This window comes from Falco cherrug, chromosome 17 (assembly GCF_023634085.1).
Source record: "Falco cherrug isolate bFalChe1 chromosome 17, bFalChe1.pri, whole genome shotgun sequence".
In the NCBI taxonomy this organism is placed as follows: domain Eukaryota; kingdom Metazoa; phylum Chordata; class Aves; order Falconiformes; family Falconidae; genus Falco; species Falco cherrug.
This window is the reverse complement of record NC_073713.1, coordinates 5,782,663-5,803,423: the sequence shown is the minus strand read 5'-3', so window position 1 is coordinate 5,803,423 and position 20,761 is coordinate 5,782,663. Positions and strand designations below refer to the sequence as shown.

The 20,761-nt window shown below is 58.9% G+C and overlaps 4 protein-coding genes across 6 annotated transcripts; 3 read left to right on the top strand and 1 right to left on the bottom strand.

The window, feature by feature from the left end:
- Positions 1 to 3: 3 nt before the first annotated feature.
- On the top strand, positions 4 to 5,984 carry HYLS1 (HYLS1 centriolar and ciliogenesis associated). Its single transcript, XM_005437661.4, has 2 exons — positions 4 to 138; positions 4,710 to 5,984. Exon 2 carries the CDS (start codon positions 4,734 to 4,736, stop codon positions 5,556 to 5,558), a length of 825 nt encoding a protein of 274 aa, XP_005437718.1. The 5' UTR covers positions 4 to 138; positions 4,710 to 4,733; the 3' UTR covers positions 5,559 to 5,984.
- Positions 312 to 6,973, bottom strand: PUS3 (pseudouridine synthase 3). The gene is made up of 5 exons (XM_005437646.4): positions 6,900 to 6,973; positions 3,161 to 3,594; positions 1,431 to 1,993; positions 855 to 1,045; positions 312 to 710 (listed from the first exon to the last, which is right to left on the bottom strand). Exons 2-5 carry the CDS (start codon positions 3,545 to 3,547, stop codon positions 415 to 417), a joined length of 1,437 nt encoding a protein of 478 aa, XP_005437703.1. The 5' UTR covers positions 3,548 to 3,594; positions 6,900 to 6,973; the 3' UTR covers positions 312 to 414.
- Positions 6,974 to 7,030: 57 nt separating this feature from the next.
- DDX25 (DEAD-box helicase 25) lies at positions 7,031 to 13,430 on the top strand. Of its 3 annotated transcripts, none has more exons than XM_055728661.1 (11): positions 7,031 to 7,214; positions 7,678 to 7,719; positions 7,977 to 8,112; positions 8,224 to 8,316; positions 8,433 to 8,535; positions 9,253 to 9,367; positions 9,773 to 9,950; positions 10,354 to 10,591; positions 11,063 to 11,225; positions 11,362 to 11,550; positions 12,728 to 13,430. In XM_055728661.1, exons 4-11 carry the CDS (start codon positions 8,255 to 8,257, stop codon positions 12,787 to 12,789), a joined length of 1,110 nt encoding a protein of 369 aa, XP_055584636.1. In that variant the 5' UTR covers positions 7,031 to 7,214; positions 7,678 to 7,719; positions 7,977 to 8,112; positions 8,224 to 8,254; the 3' UTR covers positions 12,790 to 13,430. The 3 variants fall into 3 exon arrangements, with proteins under 3 accessions (XP_055584636.1, XP_055584635.1, XP_055584637.1); XM_055728660.1 differs by having other exon boundaries at positions 7,675 to 7,719; XM_055728662.1 differs by lacking the exon at positions 7,678 to 7,719.
- A 760-nt stretch (positions 13,431 to 14,190) lies between these two features.
- Positions 14,191 to 20,220, top strand: VSIG10L2 (V-set and immunoglobulin domain containing 10 like 2). The gene is made up of 11 exons (XM_055695944.1): positions 14,191 to 15,366; positions 16,404 to 16,688; positions 17,267 to 17,542; positions 17,705 to 17,971; positions 18,228 to 18,488; positions 18,572 to 18,862; positions 18,937 to 19,239; positions 19,540 to 19,662; positions 19,736 to 19,760; positions 19,851 to 19,969; positions 20,057 to 20,220. The coding sequence occupies exons 1-11, from the start codon at positions 14,859 to 14,861 to the stop codon at positions 20,140 to 20,142; spliced, it is 2,544 nt and encodes an 847-aa protein (XP_055551919.1). The 5' UTR covers positions 14,191 to 14,858; the 3' UTR covers positions 20,143 to 20,220.
- Positions 20,221 to 20,761: the final 541 nt, after the last annotated feature.

The window sequence follows — 20,761 nt, the reverse complement described above, 5'->3', positions numbered from 1 at the left end:
CAGCGCTGCCCAATGTCGCCGCCCCCAAGGGCGGGCCTCAGGGGACGGCCCCGCCCCCACCCGGCTGTTTAAACTCCGGCGACGGTTGGTGGCCGGTAACGGTCGCGGCGGGCGGACGAGAGCGGCCGGGCCCTGCAGGTACCGGGGGGCGTGGGGAGGCGCTGCAGGCGGGTGGGCCTTGGCTGCCACAGCCCGCTGTGGCCCCAGCACCCCACAGGGCCGCCCCGCCGTGAGGAGAGCGGCTCTGAGGGGCTGCGGCACCCCCACCCCCTCCCAGGCCAGGGCACAGCACACCACCACATTTCTTAAAATTTATAAAAATAACACTGGAAAAATTTTATTTTTATTTTTTTTCCCGATAAAAAAAAAATGCAAAGCAGCCAACTGCCTGTCTGCTGAGGTGACCCGCCACCATCACTCGGTGCCTATGCAGGCCCGCTTGGGGGGCTGCTCGGTGGCACCACCGTGGTGGCACCTCTTGGTCTCGGGGGGCTGCTCGTCCCCGTCCCCCCCCACCTGCAGGCCCTGCGGGGTTTCGATGCGGCCCCTGCGCACAAAGTGGCGGATGCGGGCCTCCAGCCCCTGGCACTTGGGGCGGGCCAGTAAAGGCTTGTAGGTGCGGGCCTTAACGCCTTCCACGAAGCCGCTGACCTGATTGCAGAGCACGGGCTTCATATCTCCCCACAGAACAGTTGTGTTGTTCCCTGGGCCTGTGATATAATTGAAAAAATACCATGGTTTGAATGATCTATTTAATTACCCTCCCTTTTTTTTTTTTTTTTTTTTTTCCCCCCTAAACCAGTTATCCCCATCCCTCCATAATTCCCAGGTACTGCCACAAAACCATCCCTTACTTTTTCCAGTAGCCACGGGAGCAGCATCTAACCCATGTAACATGTTGTGTAGCACTTGTGTTTTGACTGCGTGGTTGGCCCAGAGCTGCTGTAGGTGTGTAACGTTGAACTCCTGCACTTCGCGGTCGTAGAGCCACTGAAGGTTTTCAAACTCGCAGTCATACAGGACGAGGGGAAACTCGACTGCCATGCTAGGGAAAAGGAGAGGAGGTGTTACCTGTCGCTGTCTGGAGGGATGCTGTGACAAAAAAAAAAAAAAAAAAGGTTGCGCAACAGCGTGCCAGCCTGGCCTTTCTGCCAAAGCCAGCCCTGTCTTTTACAGAACTCTGGTTTTTTTTCTGGTAAAAACTGAATTAGTTTTAACCAAATACCAAGGACTAAAGCCACCAAAAGTTTGCCCAAAAGCAAGAAAAATTAGATCCTTACAGATATCTCCCGGAGAGGCCGCTGGCAGCTCGCTTCCATATTGTGAGAGACTGCTTCGCAGGCTGGCAGAGAAGTGGCTTGCCAGCAGCACTTCACACGCAGCCGTCGCCTTGAGAAGCAGCCCGGCAGGTTTTCCCAAGCTCTCCGTACCTGTACTGCGGTTTTCGGGGGTTCTTCTCCACATCCAGCAGCTCGTCGATGATCTCTGGGCTCTCCATCCTCTGGCCGATGAGGAAGAGGATGGCCATCATGCAGCGGACTTGGTGATACAGGAACGCCTGTCCAGTCACTTCAAACTGGCACAGGCGGAAGGGATCCTGCAGCCCAGGTTCTCCTCTGTCTACCCACGTTACTCCAGCGCTGAGGATTGTTCTCTGGAAGTTGACCACTCCGTTGGCAACGTCCATTTTACATAGATTACGGAAATCGTGGGTCCCCACGTACCTCTGGGCTGCGGCGTGCATGAGGGCTACATCTAGGTCGGCGCAGGGGAAGAAGTAGCGGTACGTCCTCTTGAGGCAGCTGAACCGGGCGCTGAAATCCGGCTCCACAGGGGCCCAGGCCAGCACCCTGATGTCAGGCGGGAGCACCCTGTTCAGAATATGGGTGTAGCGGAGCTCCTCTTCCCCCTCGCTTTTGCCTTCTGATTGACCCTCGTGGCCATTTAGCTTCTTCCCCTCTGACAGGTTTGAGCGGAGATCTAGGGAAATCACCTGCAAAATGAGGGAAGCCAGGATTAGATCGCAGATGGGCGTATTCAGTGTGCCAAGCCAAGTCTTCCTACACCGCTGTGAAATAAATTCAGGATCTCCTACAGATGAAGGTGTCTTAAATCAGGCGATCTTACCACTCCTTCCTGCGGGTAAAGCTGCAAGTGCCTCTACTAAGGTTCCTAGCAGATGCTACGATTCCTTTAATAAAACAGAAAGTTGCAGACTGCCTACGTTGCACGGTCTCGAAATGGCTTCAACTTTAGTCCCAGTTTTTAGGATATAATGTGCCACTTTTTTATATTTTTTTTGCTGGAGGTGATGACTTCAGCACAGTAACAGCCTGGCTGTCTGGGAAACCTGGTGTGGGAACATGTTAATTAACACCACAGGTGCCTGTGCACTTTTAAGTGGCGCAAGAAAAGGCGACCTGTGCCCTTATTTCATGCGGCTCATCTTGTGAAGGAGAGCAGACTGCCCATCCGAGCCAAAACCACCCTGGCAAAGCAAAAACTAAGCCAGCTCTGCTTCCTGAGCCAGGAGGGAAGGAGAGACCGGCCCGACAGTGAAACCATCGTGGCGCCGGAAAGGCTGTGCTTTCCCCACGGCTCAGCCAGCCTGATGGCTCCGTGCCCACCAAGCGGGCCGGCTCGCTCCCCTCCCTCCAGCTCCCACTCCCACGCTCCCTTCCGCTAGCTGCGGCTCCCCTCAGACCCTTCTGCGCAGGAATTCAGCTGCCTGACTTCGCAGGAAGCTATCCAATTCTTGGATTTTGAAAAAAAATTTTTGTGGGGTGTTGGCAAGTTTATTCAGCTGAGGGCTCTGCCAAGGAAAGGGCATCTCCCCTTTTTTAGCAGCGCTGAGCTACTGGGGAAGCTGCAGCCTAAAAGGCATTTTATCCTCTCAAAACGGGCCCCTGGGAAAAAGTTAGCACTAATATGGAAAAAAATCCCTAGCATTAATCAACACTTGGACCACCTAAAAATCATCATTCCGCATGCAGGAAGCCATCGCCAGGCTCACTTCCAGATTTAAAAGCTGACAGGTTTTAAAAAACAAATCCAACCTGTACTACTGTCTTGGCTTGTCATTGTGGGACAGTAATCCCACCGGATCTCCATCCCACGCAGGAGCCCACAAATCCGGCAAAGCCTGGGGGCAGAACCTGACCTGTCCAAAGGCACTGACTCCTTTGTCTGTCCGCCCGCAGCGGTGGTAGCTGGAGGTCTGTCTGTCATCTACCAGCCGTGTCTTCTTCAAGGCTTCAAACAGTTTCTCTTCGATGGTGTTGCTGGTGTTCTCCTGGCTGGCAAAACCCTGGTAGCCCCAGCCCAGGTAGGCGATCTTCAGCGCCACGTGCCTGCGGCCGTAAGCGTCAAAATCAAACGGACGTTGTTGGCGTTTCTTGGCTTTCCCGGGGGCTGACGGAGCCTCTCTTCTCCCAGCGCCTTCCTTGTCCTCTTGGAGCTTCTCCTGCAGCCGCTTCACCTCCTCTTCCAGCTCCTGCACCCTCCTCAGGAGTTGCTCTTGATCGGTAACCACGGTCCCCTCGGCCATAGCCACTTTCTTGAAGCCTTAATTAGTTGCTGGTAGCTCCTTGGGATCTGTAGAGAAAGTAGAAAATATTTTTTTGCTTTATGTGGCATTTATTACATCTATACGCTTCCTCTGTAAAATTTCACCCACAGAATAATTCTTTATTTTTGTAACCCCTCTGTGTTCCTAGCAGAGCATGGGAAGGGCCAAGGGGGCTTCATCTGGACAGCTTTATCTTACTCAACTGGGGTTTTTTGATTTTTTTTTTTTTTTTTCATTTTTTAATCACTCCTCTTCCCCCAGCCGCTGCCGCACGATCGGATCTGCTCTGTCAGCCCAGGCGCAGTGGCAGCACGTTCCCGGCTAGCCTTTTGCTATCCGTGCGGAGCCGTCACGGAGCCCTTTCCATTTTCGCACCGCGCTCAGCCAGCATCAACACTTCAGACAGCCTGCTAACGGCTGCCATTCATCTCGCTGCACCATCTGCTCCGACATTTCGTAACGGCACGGATAAAACTCACATTTTTTCAAACCCGCTTCCCGGCATAAAGATATCCAAAATCTGTGTTGTGAGTGGAAACCGTGTCCGGATCCCTTTTCGTCGCAGGTTTTGAGGTTTACTATAACCATACTCAAAGCAGCCTCTGGGCTATGACAGCCAACATCTAAACAAGCATCGAAACACACTGTGCTGAGCATTTTCCTCCTCTGCAGAAACAACTCGCCCTCTCGGACGTCCCTAGATTAAATCACAATTAGATACTGTGTTTTTGAAAGAATGGGTACAAGGGGAAAGTCATTAATACCTCTACCACGCGCTTGCAAACAAACCGAATCCATCCTGTGCCTGTCCATTGTCCTGTTAGTAACTTATAAATCGTGTAGTTAATTTTAGTGCAGTTTTCAAGCAGGAATTCAGAGGTAAAGCTTCAGGGGGCTTTACAGCTGCGCTGGGTTTCCATGTGCCGTAGGGAAAGAGCCTTCTGCTGGTGGCAGCAGGTTTAGCCGTGCAGCCAGCGCTCTGAGACCCCCCTGGCTGATTCACTACAACCTAAATCAACACCCCTGAACCCGAGAAGTTGAGAGTCAGAGACCCCTTTACATCTTTAGCCAGCTTGAATGTGCCGCAAGAAATTAACTCTGGTTTGTTGGTTTGTGGGTTTTTTTTTGGTTTTTTTTCCAGAATCCACCCAGACTGGCAGAAATCATGGAGGAGACAACAGGATGGGACAGGTATAGATGGGCCGCTCCGGATGATGAGGAGCAGCCGGCGGCCACGCTGGCCCCGAGCCAGCTGTACACCCAGCAGGGAGGCAGTGAGGAGCGGGCACATCCCCGTGACGATCCCTACGCTGAGGCCTCCTTCGTTTTGGGGGTGCAGCCAGCCCCTCCTACGTTTTCTGAGCACCGGAGGGGAACCAGGAGGCTGGTAATGAAGAGGAAGGTGCTGAGGCGCAGACCTGACGGTGGAGTGGAGGTCTCTGATGAGTCAGTGACCAGCGAGCCAGAGAGCGAGGTTTGCAGCCTGAAGCAGAAAATGCTTCAGCCAAGGACTGCTCCAGAAGAGAGCATCTCCGAGGGGGAAATCGAGACCAGCAGCAGCTCCCTTAATGAATCCCCATACTGGTTACCCCGTGGGGACAGTCCCCCCTTTCTCCTTGGGGATATCGGGAGCCGGAGCTCTCGCACTTCTCAGTACACTGCTGTGGCAGAACAACCCAAGTCCTTCATTCCTCCCCGGTTTGAGCTGCTGGGACGCAACCGGGGGAAAACCGACCGAGTGGCCAAATATTTTGAATATAAAAGAGAATGGGAGAAATTCCGAATCCCGGGGGAGGATCAGCGTCAAGAACTGCGCTGGAGCATCCGGGAGCAGATGCTCTGCAAGCCCGAGCTCCCCAGCAAGCCACAGCACCTCTACATCCCCAACACTTACATCGTGCCGACCGAAAAGAAGAGAGCAGCCCTGCGCTGGGAGGTGCGCTGGGACCTGGCCAACGGCCTCATCCCCAGAAAAACCACCTTCTCCTAGTTTCCCAAAGCCCTGCTCCACACGAACCATCTTTTAAGTGCACGCGTTCCGCTCTCCCGAGTACTTTTTCTTCCTTCCTCAAAATCCTCAATAATTTGGAGAATCCCATTTGTGTTTCAAGTGGGTTCAATTCTGGTTATTAAAACTTTACCCCGCGCCTCGGGTTGTTGGACTGCCTGGGTAAAACGTCCCCGCCTCCCTGCCGCCGCGTCCAGAGCATCTTTCCGAATTAAGATTAGACGGGATGGGGAGCAGGTGCCAAAAAACCACGCAGTCTGCGAAACTTTGAGTATGAGGAGAAATAAGAATGTAATGAGTCTGGTGATTTGGGGCACGTAATTGCCCCTGGATTGTGTGAGCTATTAAGGAGGTTTTATTTATGGTGTCTTGGCAATATCTTTCTTTAATAAAGCGTGTGGAAAGATTTGTTGTAGTTCTGTGGGTTAATTAAAAATGTCTCCGAAACCCCTGTCAATGCTAATTATTCTAGACCCTCACGCCACAAATCTCTCGGCTCCCGTTGCCTTATTTTACCTTGTTTTTAAAATAAATGAGCTTTAGGATGAAGTTAAGATGATATTATTATAATTATTATTATATTTTTCAGGTATCAGGGTGGATTGCAAATCTGGCAGCTCCTGTGCAGGGAACCACCTTGAAGTGGCAGCGGGGTGACAGGCTGGGGGGCTGCCGGCCCCTCGGCCCCGCAGACAAGGCCCCCCCCGAAACTGCGGTGGGATGGCTGGAAAAGGCCGTGGGAAGGATGGGAAGCAGGTGATGGCTACAGCCCTGAGCCCTGCGTCGGGCTCCCCCAAAACCTGGGAGGACAGGGGGACCCCCCCCTCTTCCTGCCAGCTTGGGGACACTGCTGTCACCCCATCTTAGGGGGTGCTGGCACCCCAGGGACCTTGCAGGGTACAGTGGTCCCTGACTCTCCAGCATCCTTCGGACCACCCATCCACCTACGAAGGGGTCTGTGCCCCCCAGCACCCCAGGGACCCCCCCGAAACCCCATGGGGACCAGCACTGGCACCCTACAGGGTCCCTGTCTGCAGCAGGGGACCCTTCCTGCCCTGCGGGGTCCCTGTCCCCACCACCCCAAGGACCCCCACCGCCCTATGGCGAGGTCCCTGCCCCCCAGGGACCCCCCAAAACCCTACGGAGCCCCTGCTCCTCTATCACCCTGGGGACAGCCCCACCCCGGGAACCCCCATCACGCTGCGGGGGTGTCTCTGCCCCCCCAGCACCCCAGGGACCCCCTGGGGGACAGCACCACCACTCCGCGGGTCCCCTGTCCGTCGCCCCCCACCCCGCCGTCTCGGTGCCCCGGGCCGGGCCTACCTGCGGGCGGCTGCCGGGGCCGGGGCCGCTGCCCCGGAAGCGCCCGCCTCATCCGGTGCCTCCGCCGGGCCGCCAGGGGGCGCCAAACCCCGCCCCATCGGCGCGCGCTGACGTCTCTCATGAATATTCATAAGGCGGGCAGGGGCCATGGCTGCGGCGCGGCACGGGGGTGGCCGGACGGGGCGGGTGGGCACCGGGCCGGGGCTCCCCCCGCTCCCCTTCCCCGGGGCTTCGGCCCCGGCCCCGCCGCGTAACGGCCGCCTCTCGCCCCGCAGCTCCCCGCGCCGCGCCGCCGGGACCCCTTCGACCGCCGGGGTAAGGCAGGGCCGGCCCCGCCGGAGGGAGCGCCGGGCCAGGGCCTGGGTCTGGCCTTGGCCTGGGCTTGGGCCTGTATCTCGAAATGGGGCTGGGGCTTGGCCTCGGAATGGGCCTGGGCCTGGGGCTCAGAATGGGCCTGGGCCTGGGGCTGGGGCTCGGCCTCGGAATGGGCCTGGGCCTGGGGCCTGAGGCCTGAGGCTGTGGCTCAGAATGGGCCTGAGGCTGTGGCTCGGAATGGGCCTGGGCCTGGGGCCTGAGGCCTGAGGCTGTGGCTCAGAATGGGCCTGAGGCTGTGGCTCGGAGTGGGCCTGGGCCTGGGGCTGGGGCTCGGAATGGGCCTGGGGCTGGGGCTGGGGCCGGGGCCGTGGCTCGGAATGGGCCTGGGGCTGGGCCTGGGGCTCGGAATGGGCTTGGGCCTGGGGCTGGACTTGGGCCTCAGCCCCCACCTCTCCCTCAGCAGGCCACAGCGAGGAGAAGGAGGAGGATGAAGAGGAGGACAGAGGTGGGTCCCTGTGCCTTGCAGTGCAGCCCCCAGGGCCTTCCCCTGAAGCAGGTGGGGGAAACTGAGGCAGGCAGCGGGGTGCTGGGGGCTTTCTGCGGCAGCCCACCCTCCTTTCTCGCTACTTAGCCATGGATCTGAGCGGTGTCTGGTGTCTGTGAAGAGGGGATGGCTGGGGACCCCTGTGTTGACAGAAAGGGGGACAGAAAGGGGTGAGACTTTATCAAAAACCGTTTTTTGAAATTTTCTGCCTTTCCCAGTGAACTTGGCGGAAACCTCCTTGCTGAACAAGCTCATCCGCACGTCCCTTGTGGAGTCCAGCCACCACGTGGAGATCCTGCAGCAGGACCCCAGCTCCCCGCTCTTCTCCGTCAAAACCTTTGAAAAGCTGCCCCTGTGAGTCGATGGCGGCCCCTGGCCCAGCAAAGCACGAGAGCCACTATCGTTCATCAAACTGGCCCTTCTTGATGCCTTTTTTTTTTTTTTTTTTTTTTTTCCTTTTTACAGGAAGAAGGAGCTCTTGCAGGGGATTTACAACATGGGCTTCAACAGACCATCCAAAATCCAGGGGATGGCTCTGCCGATCATGCTGGCATACCCGTGAGTAGTCACGCCACGTGCGTGAGCCCCGGCTCCCTTGAGGCATACCTGGTGTTGGGACATGAACCTGGAGACACCCCACCCTTGCGCTCCACTAAGCAGCCTTTGCCTTGCAGGCCCCACAATCTGATTGCCCAGAGCCAGTCAGGGACAGGGAAAACAGCAGCTTTTGTCTTGGCGATGTTGAGCAGAATTAATGCCGCTGAGAAATACCCGCAGGTAACATAGGAAAGGGAAAGCTGATGCAGGAGGGGTTTGCCCAAGTCCTCAAGATGCTGTCTGGGGGCAGAGCTCTCGTTCTGTCCCCGTCTCTATGATTTTATCCACTGGAGGGGGACAATAAACCCCCCAGGTACTATTGCAGCAGCAGGCAGGACAGAAAGCGTGGTGCCAGCTGAAGAGAGGTACCTTTGCTTGCTAGCGGCAAATTAAACCAGGCTTTAGATATCCTGGAATTTAAATGTAGAAAAGCAACTGCAGAGAGTGCTGTTTTATTCCGGTGGCTTAAACCCCCCCACAAGCCCCAGTCACTTCTCTGTGTGCAGAATCAGCTTTGTGAGCTGGTTACTGCAATTAAACATCTCTCATTTCAGGCGTACAGGGTGATTTAACCAGTTGGTTAAAATGGCTTTAAAGTTGGGCGCAGAAACAAACTGCACTGTGCTTCAGGAGACAAATTTTCCCCCTAAAAATAGCTACAGCAGCTCCTTTCTGCCAGCATCCCTTGGAGCTGTACCGTGTTCCCAGCTCCCTGACCTCCAAATGTGACCGCCTACCCCATCCCTCTGCGCTTTCGAGGGAGTTTAGCAGCGTGGGATTTGCCTGTGCTCTTCTTTCTGTCCCTTTGACATACCCTGTTGTCTGCCCGGTGCATCCCACCCCTCGGCTTTTAAACGCAGCGTTTCTCATCTGACCGCTCTCTTGTCTCCCCCCAAGTGCCTCTGCTTGGCTCCCACCTATGAGCTGGCTCTGCAGATTGGGCGTGTGATCGAGACAATCGGGCGGTTTTGCATTGACACCAAGGTGACGTACGCTGTCCGGGGAAACCTAGGTGAGTCCAGTCCCGCCCAGCAGAGCTGCCGGCACTGTAACGGGAGCATGAAGTGAGTACAGGGATCCTCTCTTAGTGCCTTGAGCTGCCAGGAGCCGCGCAGACCCCCGTGACGGCCAATAACGTAACGTCTATATTCCCCTCTCCTGCTAAGGAGTCGTCTTCGTGATTGCTGGCTGCTCCCAGACTCCCCCCTTCCCACGTGGGGCTGGTTTCCACCCCCTGAGGCTGTAGGGAAGCATCAGCCCTCTTGCCATTTTAATCTCAAGCCCCACTTTGCCACATGGGCCCCCTCAAAGGCATCACTAGGCAGCCAGAATTTGAGACAGCCAAGGGAAAAAGGCGCTTGAGCAGCAGCAGGGTGGCGTGTTTGGAGGCAGTCGGATGCCATTTCCCCTCTTGCAGTTCGGCAGGGCACCGTGGTGCAGGAGCAGATTGTCATCGGGACACCGGGGACGATGCTGGATTGGTGTTTCAAGCAGAAGGTCATAGACATGAAGAAGATCGGCACGTTCGTGCTGGATGAAGCTGACATCATGATCGACACGCAGGGCCTCTCCTGTCAAAGCATTCGTATTCAGAGGTGAGTATCCCTGACGGGTGGTGTCCCGCTTCCCTGTTTTTTTTCCCCGTTTGCTCAGCTTTGAGGGAATCGGTCACCAAAAGAGCTGAAGTGGCAGTGAAAAAGAGCATCTCTCTGATAGGAGGGGGCTTGCTGCTGTGGGAACCGGCTTTTGCCCATCAGCAGGCCCTGACCTGGTGTGTCCAGGGATCCAGCTTCCTGTGAAACTGCGTCCGTTAGACACGCAGGAAGACTTTTATCTCGCTTACCTTTCCTCTTGAGCTGTTACACCCCTTGGATTGGGTTCCCTTTCTGTTGGACACAAAGTCAGCTTAAATCAAGCTTTCTTTTTTTTGTTTCTAATGAGTACATCTGGGCACCGGGCTGCTTTCCTGGGATGACAAGTCCTTTTTCTCTGCTCCAGAGCTTTACCCAAGGGCTGCCAGATGCTGCTGTTCTCAGCCACCTTCAGGGATACCGTGCGGGCATTCGCCATGCAAATCGTCTCCAACCCCATCGTGATAAAGCTGCGCGAGGAGGAGCTCACCCTGAGCAACATCAGGCAGTACTTCTTCGTGTGCAGGGGCAGGGAGGAGAAGTACAGAGCCCTCTGCAACGTCTACGGCAGCATCACCATCGGCCAGGCTATGATCTTCTGCCAGGTAAAGCACCCCAGCCTGCCTGGGAAGATGGACGCGTTTGCAGTCAGTGATAATAGAAATGGTTTTATGGTATGGACACAGGGGGCTTCTTCCCAGACCCTCAATTCACGGAGCAGACCCCAGAGAGGGGTGGGGAACATGTCAGCATTTAAAGGGCAGCCCTGGGGCAAAGGCAGCCTTTAAAAGCATCTCTCCCACCAATTGCAACTGCCTTTGCCTGGCTTCCACAGTCACCAGTGCGTGGAAAAACGCGCCGTTCCCTTGCCCTTTGCACTGCACCTCCTAACAAGAGGCTTCTTGCTCATCCGCATCGGTGTTGCCTTATTCTGAGGTGTTCCAGCACCAGGAGCTCCTGCAGAAGGAGCAGGGGACTTGAGTGGGGGGAAAAATCGGTGAAGGGTTGGCTGGGAGCGAGCGGCACGACAGCAGAGCTGCTGCACCACCTCAGCCTGCCCCTCCCTGCGCATCCAGACGCGGAGGAGCGCGGACTGGCTGTCGAAGGAGATGAGCCAGGACGGGCACCAAGTGGCCATCCTGACAGCGGAGCTGACGGTAGCCCAGCGGGCCAGCGTCATCCAGCGCTTCCGTGACGGGAAGGAGAAGGTCCTCATCGCCACCAACGTCTGCGCCAGAGGTACCCCCAGAAAACCTGATGCTCCTCACCTTGCCGCGAGACGCGCCTCAGGGCCCCTGGCTCTCCGATGGCGGCGTGGGCTCGAGCCACGGGGTGAGGCGATCCCTTTCCACAGCCCCTTTCTCTCACTTTTCAGGGATCGACGTGCAGCAGGTCACCATCGTGGTGAACTTCAGCCTCCCCGTGAATCGGGAGAGGGAGCCGGATTTTGAGACCTACCTCCACCGCATCGGGCGAACGGGACGCTTTGGGAGGAGGGGCATCGCCTTCAGCATGGTGCAAAGCCAGAACGTGGGGCTCGTGCAGATGATAGAGGAGCATTTCCGTGAGTATCCGTGCCTATCCACCTTTCCAGGAGGCAGTTTCAGGACCCGTGATCCCCTTCCAGCTCGTTTCCCGTCTGCAGACAGACCTTGTTGGGGCTGCTCTTCGCCCCAGGGCTCAGCCCCCGCGGTACAGGTGCCGCTTTCAGCCCCTCACCCTTCTAGGGTTGGTTGTTTTTTTTTTTTTTTTTTTCCCCAGCAGCCAGATTTTTAGAGAAGCAGCCTCGGAGGTTGTGCGTGCCTTGCAAGGGATGTTACCAGTACCCAGGATGCTTTGGCACCTTTTTTTTTTTTTTTTTTTTTTCCCTTCTTTCAGACATTTTGCCTGCCTTTACCCTGCAAATCCTTGTCCCGGGGACCCGGTGCCCTGGCTTAGCTCAGCCCTGGCTGCAGGAGAGAAGCCAGCAGCTCAAGTCGCACAGGCCTTTCCCGAGGGAAATCAATTGTCACTTGTAAATGTCAAGAGGATTTTCACAGGGTTCGCAAGATGATGCGGCTGTGCGGTGGCTTTTCAAATCCCTGTTTCCCCTGTGATTTTTAGGAAAAAAAAATGGTTATCAAAACCTTTTAGCGTGCAGAAAAGCACGTCCCTCCCTCAGTTTTGTCTTCAGAGTTGCTGAAAACTCTTGGCGGCCTTAAATTTAAACACCAAACGAGCGTGTGGCAGAGAAGACGTGAGCCACATCACCTGGCGGAGATTTTTGCCGAGCAGCAGGAGCACCGGATGCCTGCGATGAGCAGCCTGAGTAACCAGGAGCTGGATGAGTCTGGCCGCAGCCAGAATTAAGCCCGAGGAGCTCCCTGTGCTCTTTCCAGCGTATGGAATGGAGGGGATGAGCTCCCAGCGACCTGACTTCGGCTTTTTAACGCTGTGACGTTGTGATTCGAGGGCCGGGGCTGCCTGACCGAGATAACGCACCTTCCCCACCTCCCATCGCTTCCCAGGTGGGAGCAGGGAGCGGGAACGTATCCCACCCGACTTGCTGCTGCTCCCTGGGGCGTCCCCTGCTCTCTTAGCAGCCTTGTCATGACGGCGGCCCTTCATCCAGTTTGCGCCGTGCTTTTTCCAAGTTTATTTGACTGTTGCTTGAATGCCAGAGTGGAAATACCGCAGCGGGGGCTCGGTTTTCACCTGGGTGTGCTCAACACTGACAGTTGTTATTTTTTTCCTCTCTACAGAGACCAAGATCAAGCAGCTGGACCCAGACGACATGGATGAGCTCGAGAACCTGGAAAACTGAGTGAGGAGGGGGGATTTGTTCTCCCAGACCCCAGTTTTGGTTTGAAACAGAAGGAAAAGTTACTGGGAAAAATCTCCCCCTTCTCTTCTAACTTCCTAAAGCTGTTTGGTTTTGTTGTGATGTTTTAGAAGACGGGGGCGGGGGGGAACTCTCAGAGCTGTGGTTATTGTTCTTGGGTTTGTTCCTTGTTTATCTCCAAGGTTTTCGTGGCTTGAGCGGTCCCCTCAGGGGCTTCACACAGCGCAACGTTCCTCAAAAATGGGTCTGGGGGTGTTTGCAAAACAGGTGAACTCTGTTAACTGGCCGAAAAGATCGGCTGCTGCTCTCCAGTGGCAGCGGTGGGCCAGCAAAATCCTTGGAGAAAGCTTTAATAAGGAAAAAAAAAAAGTCAGGGGAAAGGAGTAAGGTATTAAACAATAACAGCAATGCAGTCACGCTAGATGGCAGCAGGAATCCGCCGCTGCCATCCCAAATCCCGTCGGGACCCGAAACTTGAGTTTTTTGGGGTCAGGATGGTGGCAGGGAGCGAGGCTGGACCTCTGTGGGCTGCCTGTCCCCAGCCCAGGGCTGCGTGTGTCCCCAGCGGGTTTATCCTGTGGCTGTCACCACATTCGTCTCGAATAAACCAGAATTATTTCGAAGTCCTAGGGTGTTGTTGCTCCGTTTTTTGCCAAAATCCCTTAAAATTTATCACATATTTTACTTGCAGAAGGATTTTTATGAGGTCAGTGTTGACAAAGGTGGCGTTTGGCAGATGTGCCAGTGCCCCCCGGCTTCGGCTGTTTGAGTTTCTTCCCCAAACCGACCTGTATGGGCAGAAACGGGGCAGAAGCCGCGACCGGAGGCGCCTGGCAGCAGCTTGAGGGGGGAGCAAACCCTGGCCCTGCAACCCGCCCCCCCCCGGTGCCCAGCTTTAACCCATTTGGGGCACTTCAAGCCCAAAAAACCTCTTTGCAGGTCATCTCGCGTCTGTAATTTTTAACAAGCAATTAATTCTGATTAAGGAATCAGCAGGGAGGTGGGGGGGGGCGGGGCGGGCGGCGAGTGAGAGATGGCAGGAAATTTTCTGCTGTTTGCTTTGGCTGTGCCATGCGGTAGTGGGACTCCGCCGGGCATTGCCGGATCCCCCCCGGCGCGCCGGCTGGAACAAGGCAGGCTTTAACGCCTCCCCCCACAGCACCTGGGCCTCATCCTGCGCTGGTGCCCTGGGCCAATAATTTTTTATATTCTTTATATTTGGGAATATCTTTTTTTTTTCCCCCCCCCCCCCCCCCCCCCCCCCCCCTCCTGTGTTATCAGCGCTCCAAACTGCTTCCCTGCCCTGGGGCCAGGGTATGAACATCTTCTTCCCCAGGAAAGATGCTAGCCCACAAAAAAAAAAATAATAATGTGGGGTAATTTCGTGCGAGTGCTTTATTTCGAGGGGAATTTCAGTTGTGGGGCTGTGTCCTGCCACCTCCCCAGCTTGGTTTGCTCTGGCTGCTGCCCTTCCTTGGTGGATACTGGCTTTGGGGATGGGACACTGTGGGTTCCTGTGTCCCCTGCACCCCAAAATCCTCCCCCTGGGGTACCTCAGCCCCCCCAGGGATTGCATTACAGCGTTGCCGCCCCCCATGAATGTTTGATGGGCCGGGGCGCGGTGGAGAGCCAGGAGATGAAATATCAAACCCCGCTCGCCGCCGAGCGCCCAGCTTCCCCCGGCTCCAAACCCCTGTGTTTTCGATCAGCGGGGGGTGGGGGGGAGCAGCATATTTCCCCTTCTTTTCACAAAAAAAAAAAAAATTGCTGGGAGCAGGGGGGAACACTCGGGAATAAATTGCCCCCGTGGAGGGAAGGAGGTGACGCTGCTCTTCCTGCGATGAGCGGGCCTGTCCTCAGCCCTGAGATTGCAGGGGCCGTGGCGAGCAGCAGGGTTGGGTTCACCCCAACGCAAAGGCAGGTTTATAAATAATTAATGGTTAATCAGGGCCGGGCCTAATTACCCAGCGGTAACCGGAGAGGAGGGCTGGAGGGAGAGCGCAGCCCTGCTTCGGCACTCTGCCGCGGGGCTGCGTGCCGGACATGGCGCCATGGAGCGGGGCTGGGCGCCGCCGCGTTGGAGGGGGCCCTGGATCCTCTGCCTGCTGCCGGCGCTGGCGGGGGGTGAGCACAGACCTGTCCCCCCAAAAACACCCCTCAGCGTGGAGCCAGCAGAGACCCGACCAACTCGCGGCACCTCTCGGCCAGGTCAGCTGCTGGCGGCCAGCGAGGCGGCTTACGAGGAGCGGACGGTGACCGGGGTGCGGGGCCGGGTGGTGGAGCTGAGCTGCGGGCCGGCGGCATCGGCACCGCCAGCCGTGGTCTTCTGGAGCTTCACGGGGGCCTCGGGGCCACCGCGGGCCGTGGCGGTGGGCTCGGGCCAGGAGGTGGTGGTGGCCCCCGGCACGGGGACGCTGGGCCGGGTGACCCTGCGCAACGGGACGCTGGAGCTGCGGGAGCTGCGGGCGGCCGCCCAGGGCCGGTTCCTCTGCCAGGGGCTCTTCCCGGAGTGGGGGCAGCTCCGCGTGGGCTACGCCGCCGTCCTGCTGCGCGTCCTGGGTAAGCACCCGGCCACCGCGGTCCCCTGCCTTGCAGCGAAGCATCCCCTCGCCCACTAGCCACTGGAGTCTGCCACTGGCCAATCGAGGGCCCCACTAGTCAACAAAGCACACCAGGAGCCAGGGCAGAGCCCCACTAGCCAACATTGTTGGCTAGTGGGGCACTAAGGGCTCTATCAGTCAATGGAGCATGCCACTAGCCAATGCAGAGCCCTACTAGCCAACAAAGGGCTCTATCAGTCAATGGAGCATGCCACTAGCCAATGCAGAGCCCTACTAGCCAACAAAGGGCTCTATCAGTCAATGGAGCATGCCACTAGCCAATGTAGAGCCCCACTAGCCAACAAAGGGCTCTACAAATCAATGGAGCATGCCACTAGCCAACGCAGAGCCCCACTAGCCAACAAAGGGCTCTGTCAGTCAATGGAGCATGCCACTAGCCAACACAGAGCCCCACTAGCCAACATAGTGCTCCACTAGCCAGTAAAGGGCTCTACAAATCAATGGAGCATGCCACTAGCCAATGTAGAGCCCCACTAGCCCACATGGTGCCTACTAGCCAACAAAGCACCCTGCTTGCCAGTGTAGCACACCCCCGCTAGGCCACATAGTGCCCCATGAGCCGAAGTAGCTCATCACTAGCCAACCGAGCGCGCAGCAGGCCATGAGGTGCCCCACCAGCCAGCAAAGCAGCCCGCTAGCCAACACAGCACACCGCTAGCCAACACAGCACCCCCGTAGTCATCCCCATCTCCTTGTCCTGGCTAATCTAGCATCCCACCAACCCCTAACTGGTCCCACTAGCCCATGCGTGGCTGCCCCAGCTAGCCCCCATGCCCACAGCCAGGATACCCCACCACTAGTCCGCACACATTTCCATTAGCCACCCCACTAGCCACTACAGCACCTCACTAGCCACTAAATCTTCTGGGCTGGAAAGACCCCCCCTGGGTGGGGTGGGAGGGATCTGGGGCTCCCAGCAGGAGCGGCGCAAGGGGCTGGTGTCGTTGGGGGCCGCTCACAGCTCGGTGCCCCCAGTGCCCGTCTCCAAGCCCTTCGTGCGGCCGACGGCAGCGGCGGCGGCAGAGGGGACAGCGGTGGCCCTGACGTGCGCCGTGCGGGAGGGGACGGAGCCGCTGAGCTTCTCCTGGCAGCACCGCGAGCCCCGGGGGGGTCCCTCAGCATCCCCCGCGGGGCTGGGGGGCTCCGGGGCAGAGCTGCACCTGACGCCCGCCAACCGCAGCCACGCTGGCTGGTACGCCTGCACCGTACGCAACGCGGTCAACAACCACACCAGCGAGCCCGTCTACCTGGACATCGTCTGTGAGTGCCCTGGGGCTCGGCCCTGCCTTCCCGGGGGGCGGCCCCACACTGGGGGCCTCAGGTACCATCTGTGGAGACATCCTCAGGGCTGCAGATGCCACCGTGGCCAGTCCGGGGCCACCAAGCGCCTTGCAACCATGGCACGTTCATAACTACCATGGTGCATCCACCCTGGCACCGCGATGCCTACCATGACACGTCCACAGCCACCACGTGCCGTGCCACCAAGGTGTGTCTGTGGCCACCGTGCACTGTGGCCCACCCGTAGCCACCAAGCACTATGCCACTAGGATGCGTCCATGGCCACCATGCCACCAAAGCATGGCCACAGCCACCACGCACCTTGCTACCAATGGTGCCGCCGTGGCCACTGTGCCGCTATGGCGTGTCCGTGGCCACCACGCACCACGGCACATCCATGGCCACCATCCATCGTGGCGTGTTCGCGCCTGCCATGGTGCGCCCTTTCTAAGGAGGCTTCACAGCCTGGTTTCCCACCAGCAAGCAGATGCCCCGGGCAGGGCTGTGTCCCCTCGGTGGGGATGTCCCTGTGGCTAAAGGACCCCATGTCACCGCAGACGGCCCCGACGAGCCGGCCATCAGCGTGGAGCCCTTCTCCCCTGAACAGGGGGGCTTCTCAGCAGGAGAGCGGGAGGACGTGGTGCTGAGCTGCCTGGCTCCCTCCAACCCCCCCAGCCGCTACATCTGGCTCCACAACGGTTCCCAGGTCCACACCGGCCAGACCTACGTCATCGCCGCCATCGCCCGCGCCCAGGCGGGCACCTACACCTGCCTGGCCGAGAACACCCATCTCCAAACCCGCACCCAGGCCACCATCGTCCTCACCGTCTACTGTAAGTAACCCCAGGGGGAGGGTGGCCCGGCAGGTCCCCCCGGCGCGAGATGGACCAACGTGGCTCCTTGGTGAGGATGTGGGTGTGAGGGGCGACTTGGGGTGGGACATGGGTCCAGATGGGGGACGCCCATCCTACCCCAGTGCTGACGGTCCCCTGCAGATCCGCCAGCCGGGACCCCCAGCTGCTCTGCCCTGGCCACCAGTGACCAGCGGGACGTGGCCCTGCGGTGCCGCTGGCTGGGGGGCTTCCCCCCGGCACGGCTGCGCTGGGTGGGCCCCCAGGAGGAGGACGAGGGGGTGATGGGGATGAGTTTCTCCATGGCCACCAGCATCCAGTCAGGGGCAGCCACCAGGAACAGCAGCTCCTTCTCCTGCCTGGCCTCCCACCCGGCACTGCCACAGGGGGCTGCCTGCGGGACCACCCTGTGTGAGTGACGACGGGTCCCTGCGTGTGTCCCCCACCAAAAACCCCCTTCCCACCCCCCACCCCCCGAGCACAGCCGAGCCGCGGTGACCCCCGTGCCACGGCCACTCCAAGGTGACGCTGCCTTTGCTCCAAAACGGGCAGCCCCATAGCCCAGCTGGGGCGCAAAGCCCCCCCATGCCCTCGGGTCTCCTGTTTGGGGGGGGGCTGTTCAGTACAGCACCCCAGCACCCCACCCCGACGCCGCTCCATCCCGCAGGGGTCCCGGCCGGCGGCCCTTCCTGTGCAGCGGCGGCCACCAAGGGTGACGAGTTCGTGATGCTGCGGTGCCAGTGGGAGGGGGGGACGCCACCTGTCACCCTGCACTGGCGGGACCCTGGGGGCCGAGCCCTGGGTGACCCCGCGCCCTCCACCACCGTCCTGGTGCTGAGCGCTGACGGCAGCCTGGGGGGCCGGGATTTCATCTGCGCTGCCGCCCACCCGCTGCAGGCCACCGGCACCGAGTGCCGCCTGCGGCTGGGTAAGCCGCGTCCGTGCCCCGGTGCCCTCACGGGGAGGTTGCGCATCCCCGTCACCCCCGTCCCCCCCATTCTCACCGAGCAGAAGCCCCCCGGCTGGAGGCGGAGAGGCGCGAGGTGGCGGTGCTGGAGGGCGGCGAGGCGCGGTTGGCGTGCCGGCGGCGCGGCGGTGGTCTCGGTGCCACCATGGCTTGGTACGACCCTGAGGAGCGGGAGGTGACGCCGGGGCTGGCCAAGTACCACCTGGAGCGGGGAGAAGAGTGGGTCAACCTCACTGTCCAGGACGTCGAGTGGCCAGCAGACGGTGGGATCTACCGCTGCGCCGCAGCCAACGCCGTGGGCACCGCCAGCCTCCCCGTCCGCCTCCGTGTGGACCGTGAGTCCCGGGAGGGGTGGGGGGGTGCCGGGGCGGGGGTTACCCCCCTCCTGCTGGGCACCGTCTCGCCACAGGGTACCCGGCCCCCCCCAACGTCACCATCAGCAAGCTGCGGTACCTGCGGGCTCGCACCGAGGTGCGGCTGGAGTGGCGGACGCAGGGCACCGGCAACCTCACCGGCTTCGTGGTGCAGCGGCGCCAGGCCAGGAGACCCCGCCGGCGGGTGCCCGGCCCCTGGGAAACGGCCGCCGGTGACATCGAGCCCCACTCCCGCAACTGGCGCCTGGGGGGGCTGGACCCGGCGGTGGTTTACGCTTTCCGCATCCTGGCCGTCAACCACCGGACAGCCGGGCACCCCTCGGAGGTGCAGACGCCAGGTGAAGTGGGCAGGGGACGCTGCTCCGTGTGGGCAGAGCAGGGTTTGAGTGGAGAAGGGCGACGTTTGCACCCCGGTGGAGCCGAGGAGCCAGGTGCGAGCAGCCATCAGTAGGTTTCAGAGTGAACAGGCACAGGCTCCCACCTTCCTCTACCTTTCTGGGCTCTGCCAGGCCTTGCGCCGGGGAGCCTGCGGCCTGCCGTGCTCTCTCCTCTCCCTCGGCACAGCTCGCACACGGGCGCCTCGTTACCCTAATTACCCCCAGGGAGGGCCGGGCTGACCAGCAGTCACTCCCTTCCAGCCGAGCCCCCCTTCGAGGCCTACCCAGCAGTGACAGGGGCAGCAGTGGCAGGGATGCTGGTGGCCACCGCCACATCGTTCCTGGCCGTGCGCTGCATCGCCCGCCACCGGGACACCCTCCCACGTGAGTGCCAGGGGCAGGGGGGTCCCGTGGGACTCCAGACACCCACATCTCACACCCCTCTGTCCGTCCCCAGGGCTGCACGACCTGCTCTTCCACACGTGAGTACCAAAGCCCCTTGCCCCACTGCTCTGGCACCCCCAGGTGCTGGAGGGGGTTAGACCCCCCGTGTCCGTCCCCCACCCACCCAGGGCCAGTCCCGGGGCCCAGGAGCCGGTGGGCGCGCCGGAGGACGCCGAAACAGCCGCAAGCAGAGAGGATGGAGCAGCACCAGCACCAGGAGACCTGTCAGCCCCTGGCACAGCAGCAGGTAACGGCACCTACGGGGCAAGCCAAGGGCTGAGCCACCTGCCCCGATGACCCAGCACCCACCTGGTGTCACTGGGGGCTCTCCCAGACCTTGCAGAGCCACTGTCAGCACCGCCGGACCCCACTGATGACCCACCGGTTAATGTCACCATCACCGAGACCGCGACACCATGACTGCTCCCCCACTGGTCCCCTTTATATCCCTTTCCTCCGCTTGTTCCGCGCCACGGGACAGCAGCGCCTGCCTGTGCCGCATCCCTTCGCGTTAATAAAGCCGGGAATGGCCGGATGCGTCTTGGCTCCTGCGACACTGCTGGAGTCATAACTCAGCAGCTGGAAAAATATCCATGATCCAGACCCAGCCCAAAATTTCAGGGCTGGTGGCAAAGGGGTTTTACTTCTTTATAATATTTTAAAAGATGTATGATTTTCCCCAGGGTGTAGCTGGCTTGGGGAAGGGGAAGGGAAAGCTTTCCTAATCTTGAGAAGTAGGGAGCGCTGGTGAAATTGTGCTACAGGCCAGGTGGTAAAAAAGACGGGAGGCTCTGCCAGAAACCTCGCCCCAGGTTTTTCCCATTTTTGGGTCAGCTGGCTATAAAAAGCAGCGCAGCCCAAGCACAGGGATGGGCCTGCCAGCACCCAGTGAAAGTCCCTCCAGCTCAGCCTTGAGACTTCAGTTACTTCTGGAGGGAAAAGAAATATTTAGGCTTAAAAAAACCGTATTTTCTAACCAATGGGAGAAAAAAAAAAAAAAAAGCCTCAAGGGCCAAAGCTCCGCTCTCAGCCTAAGGGT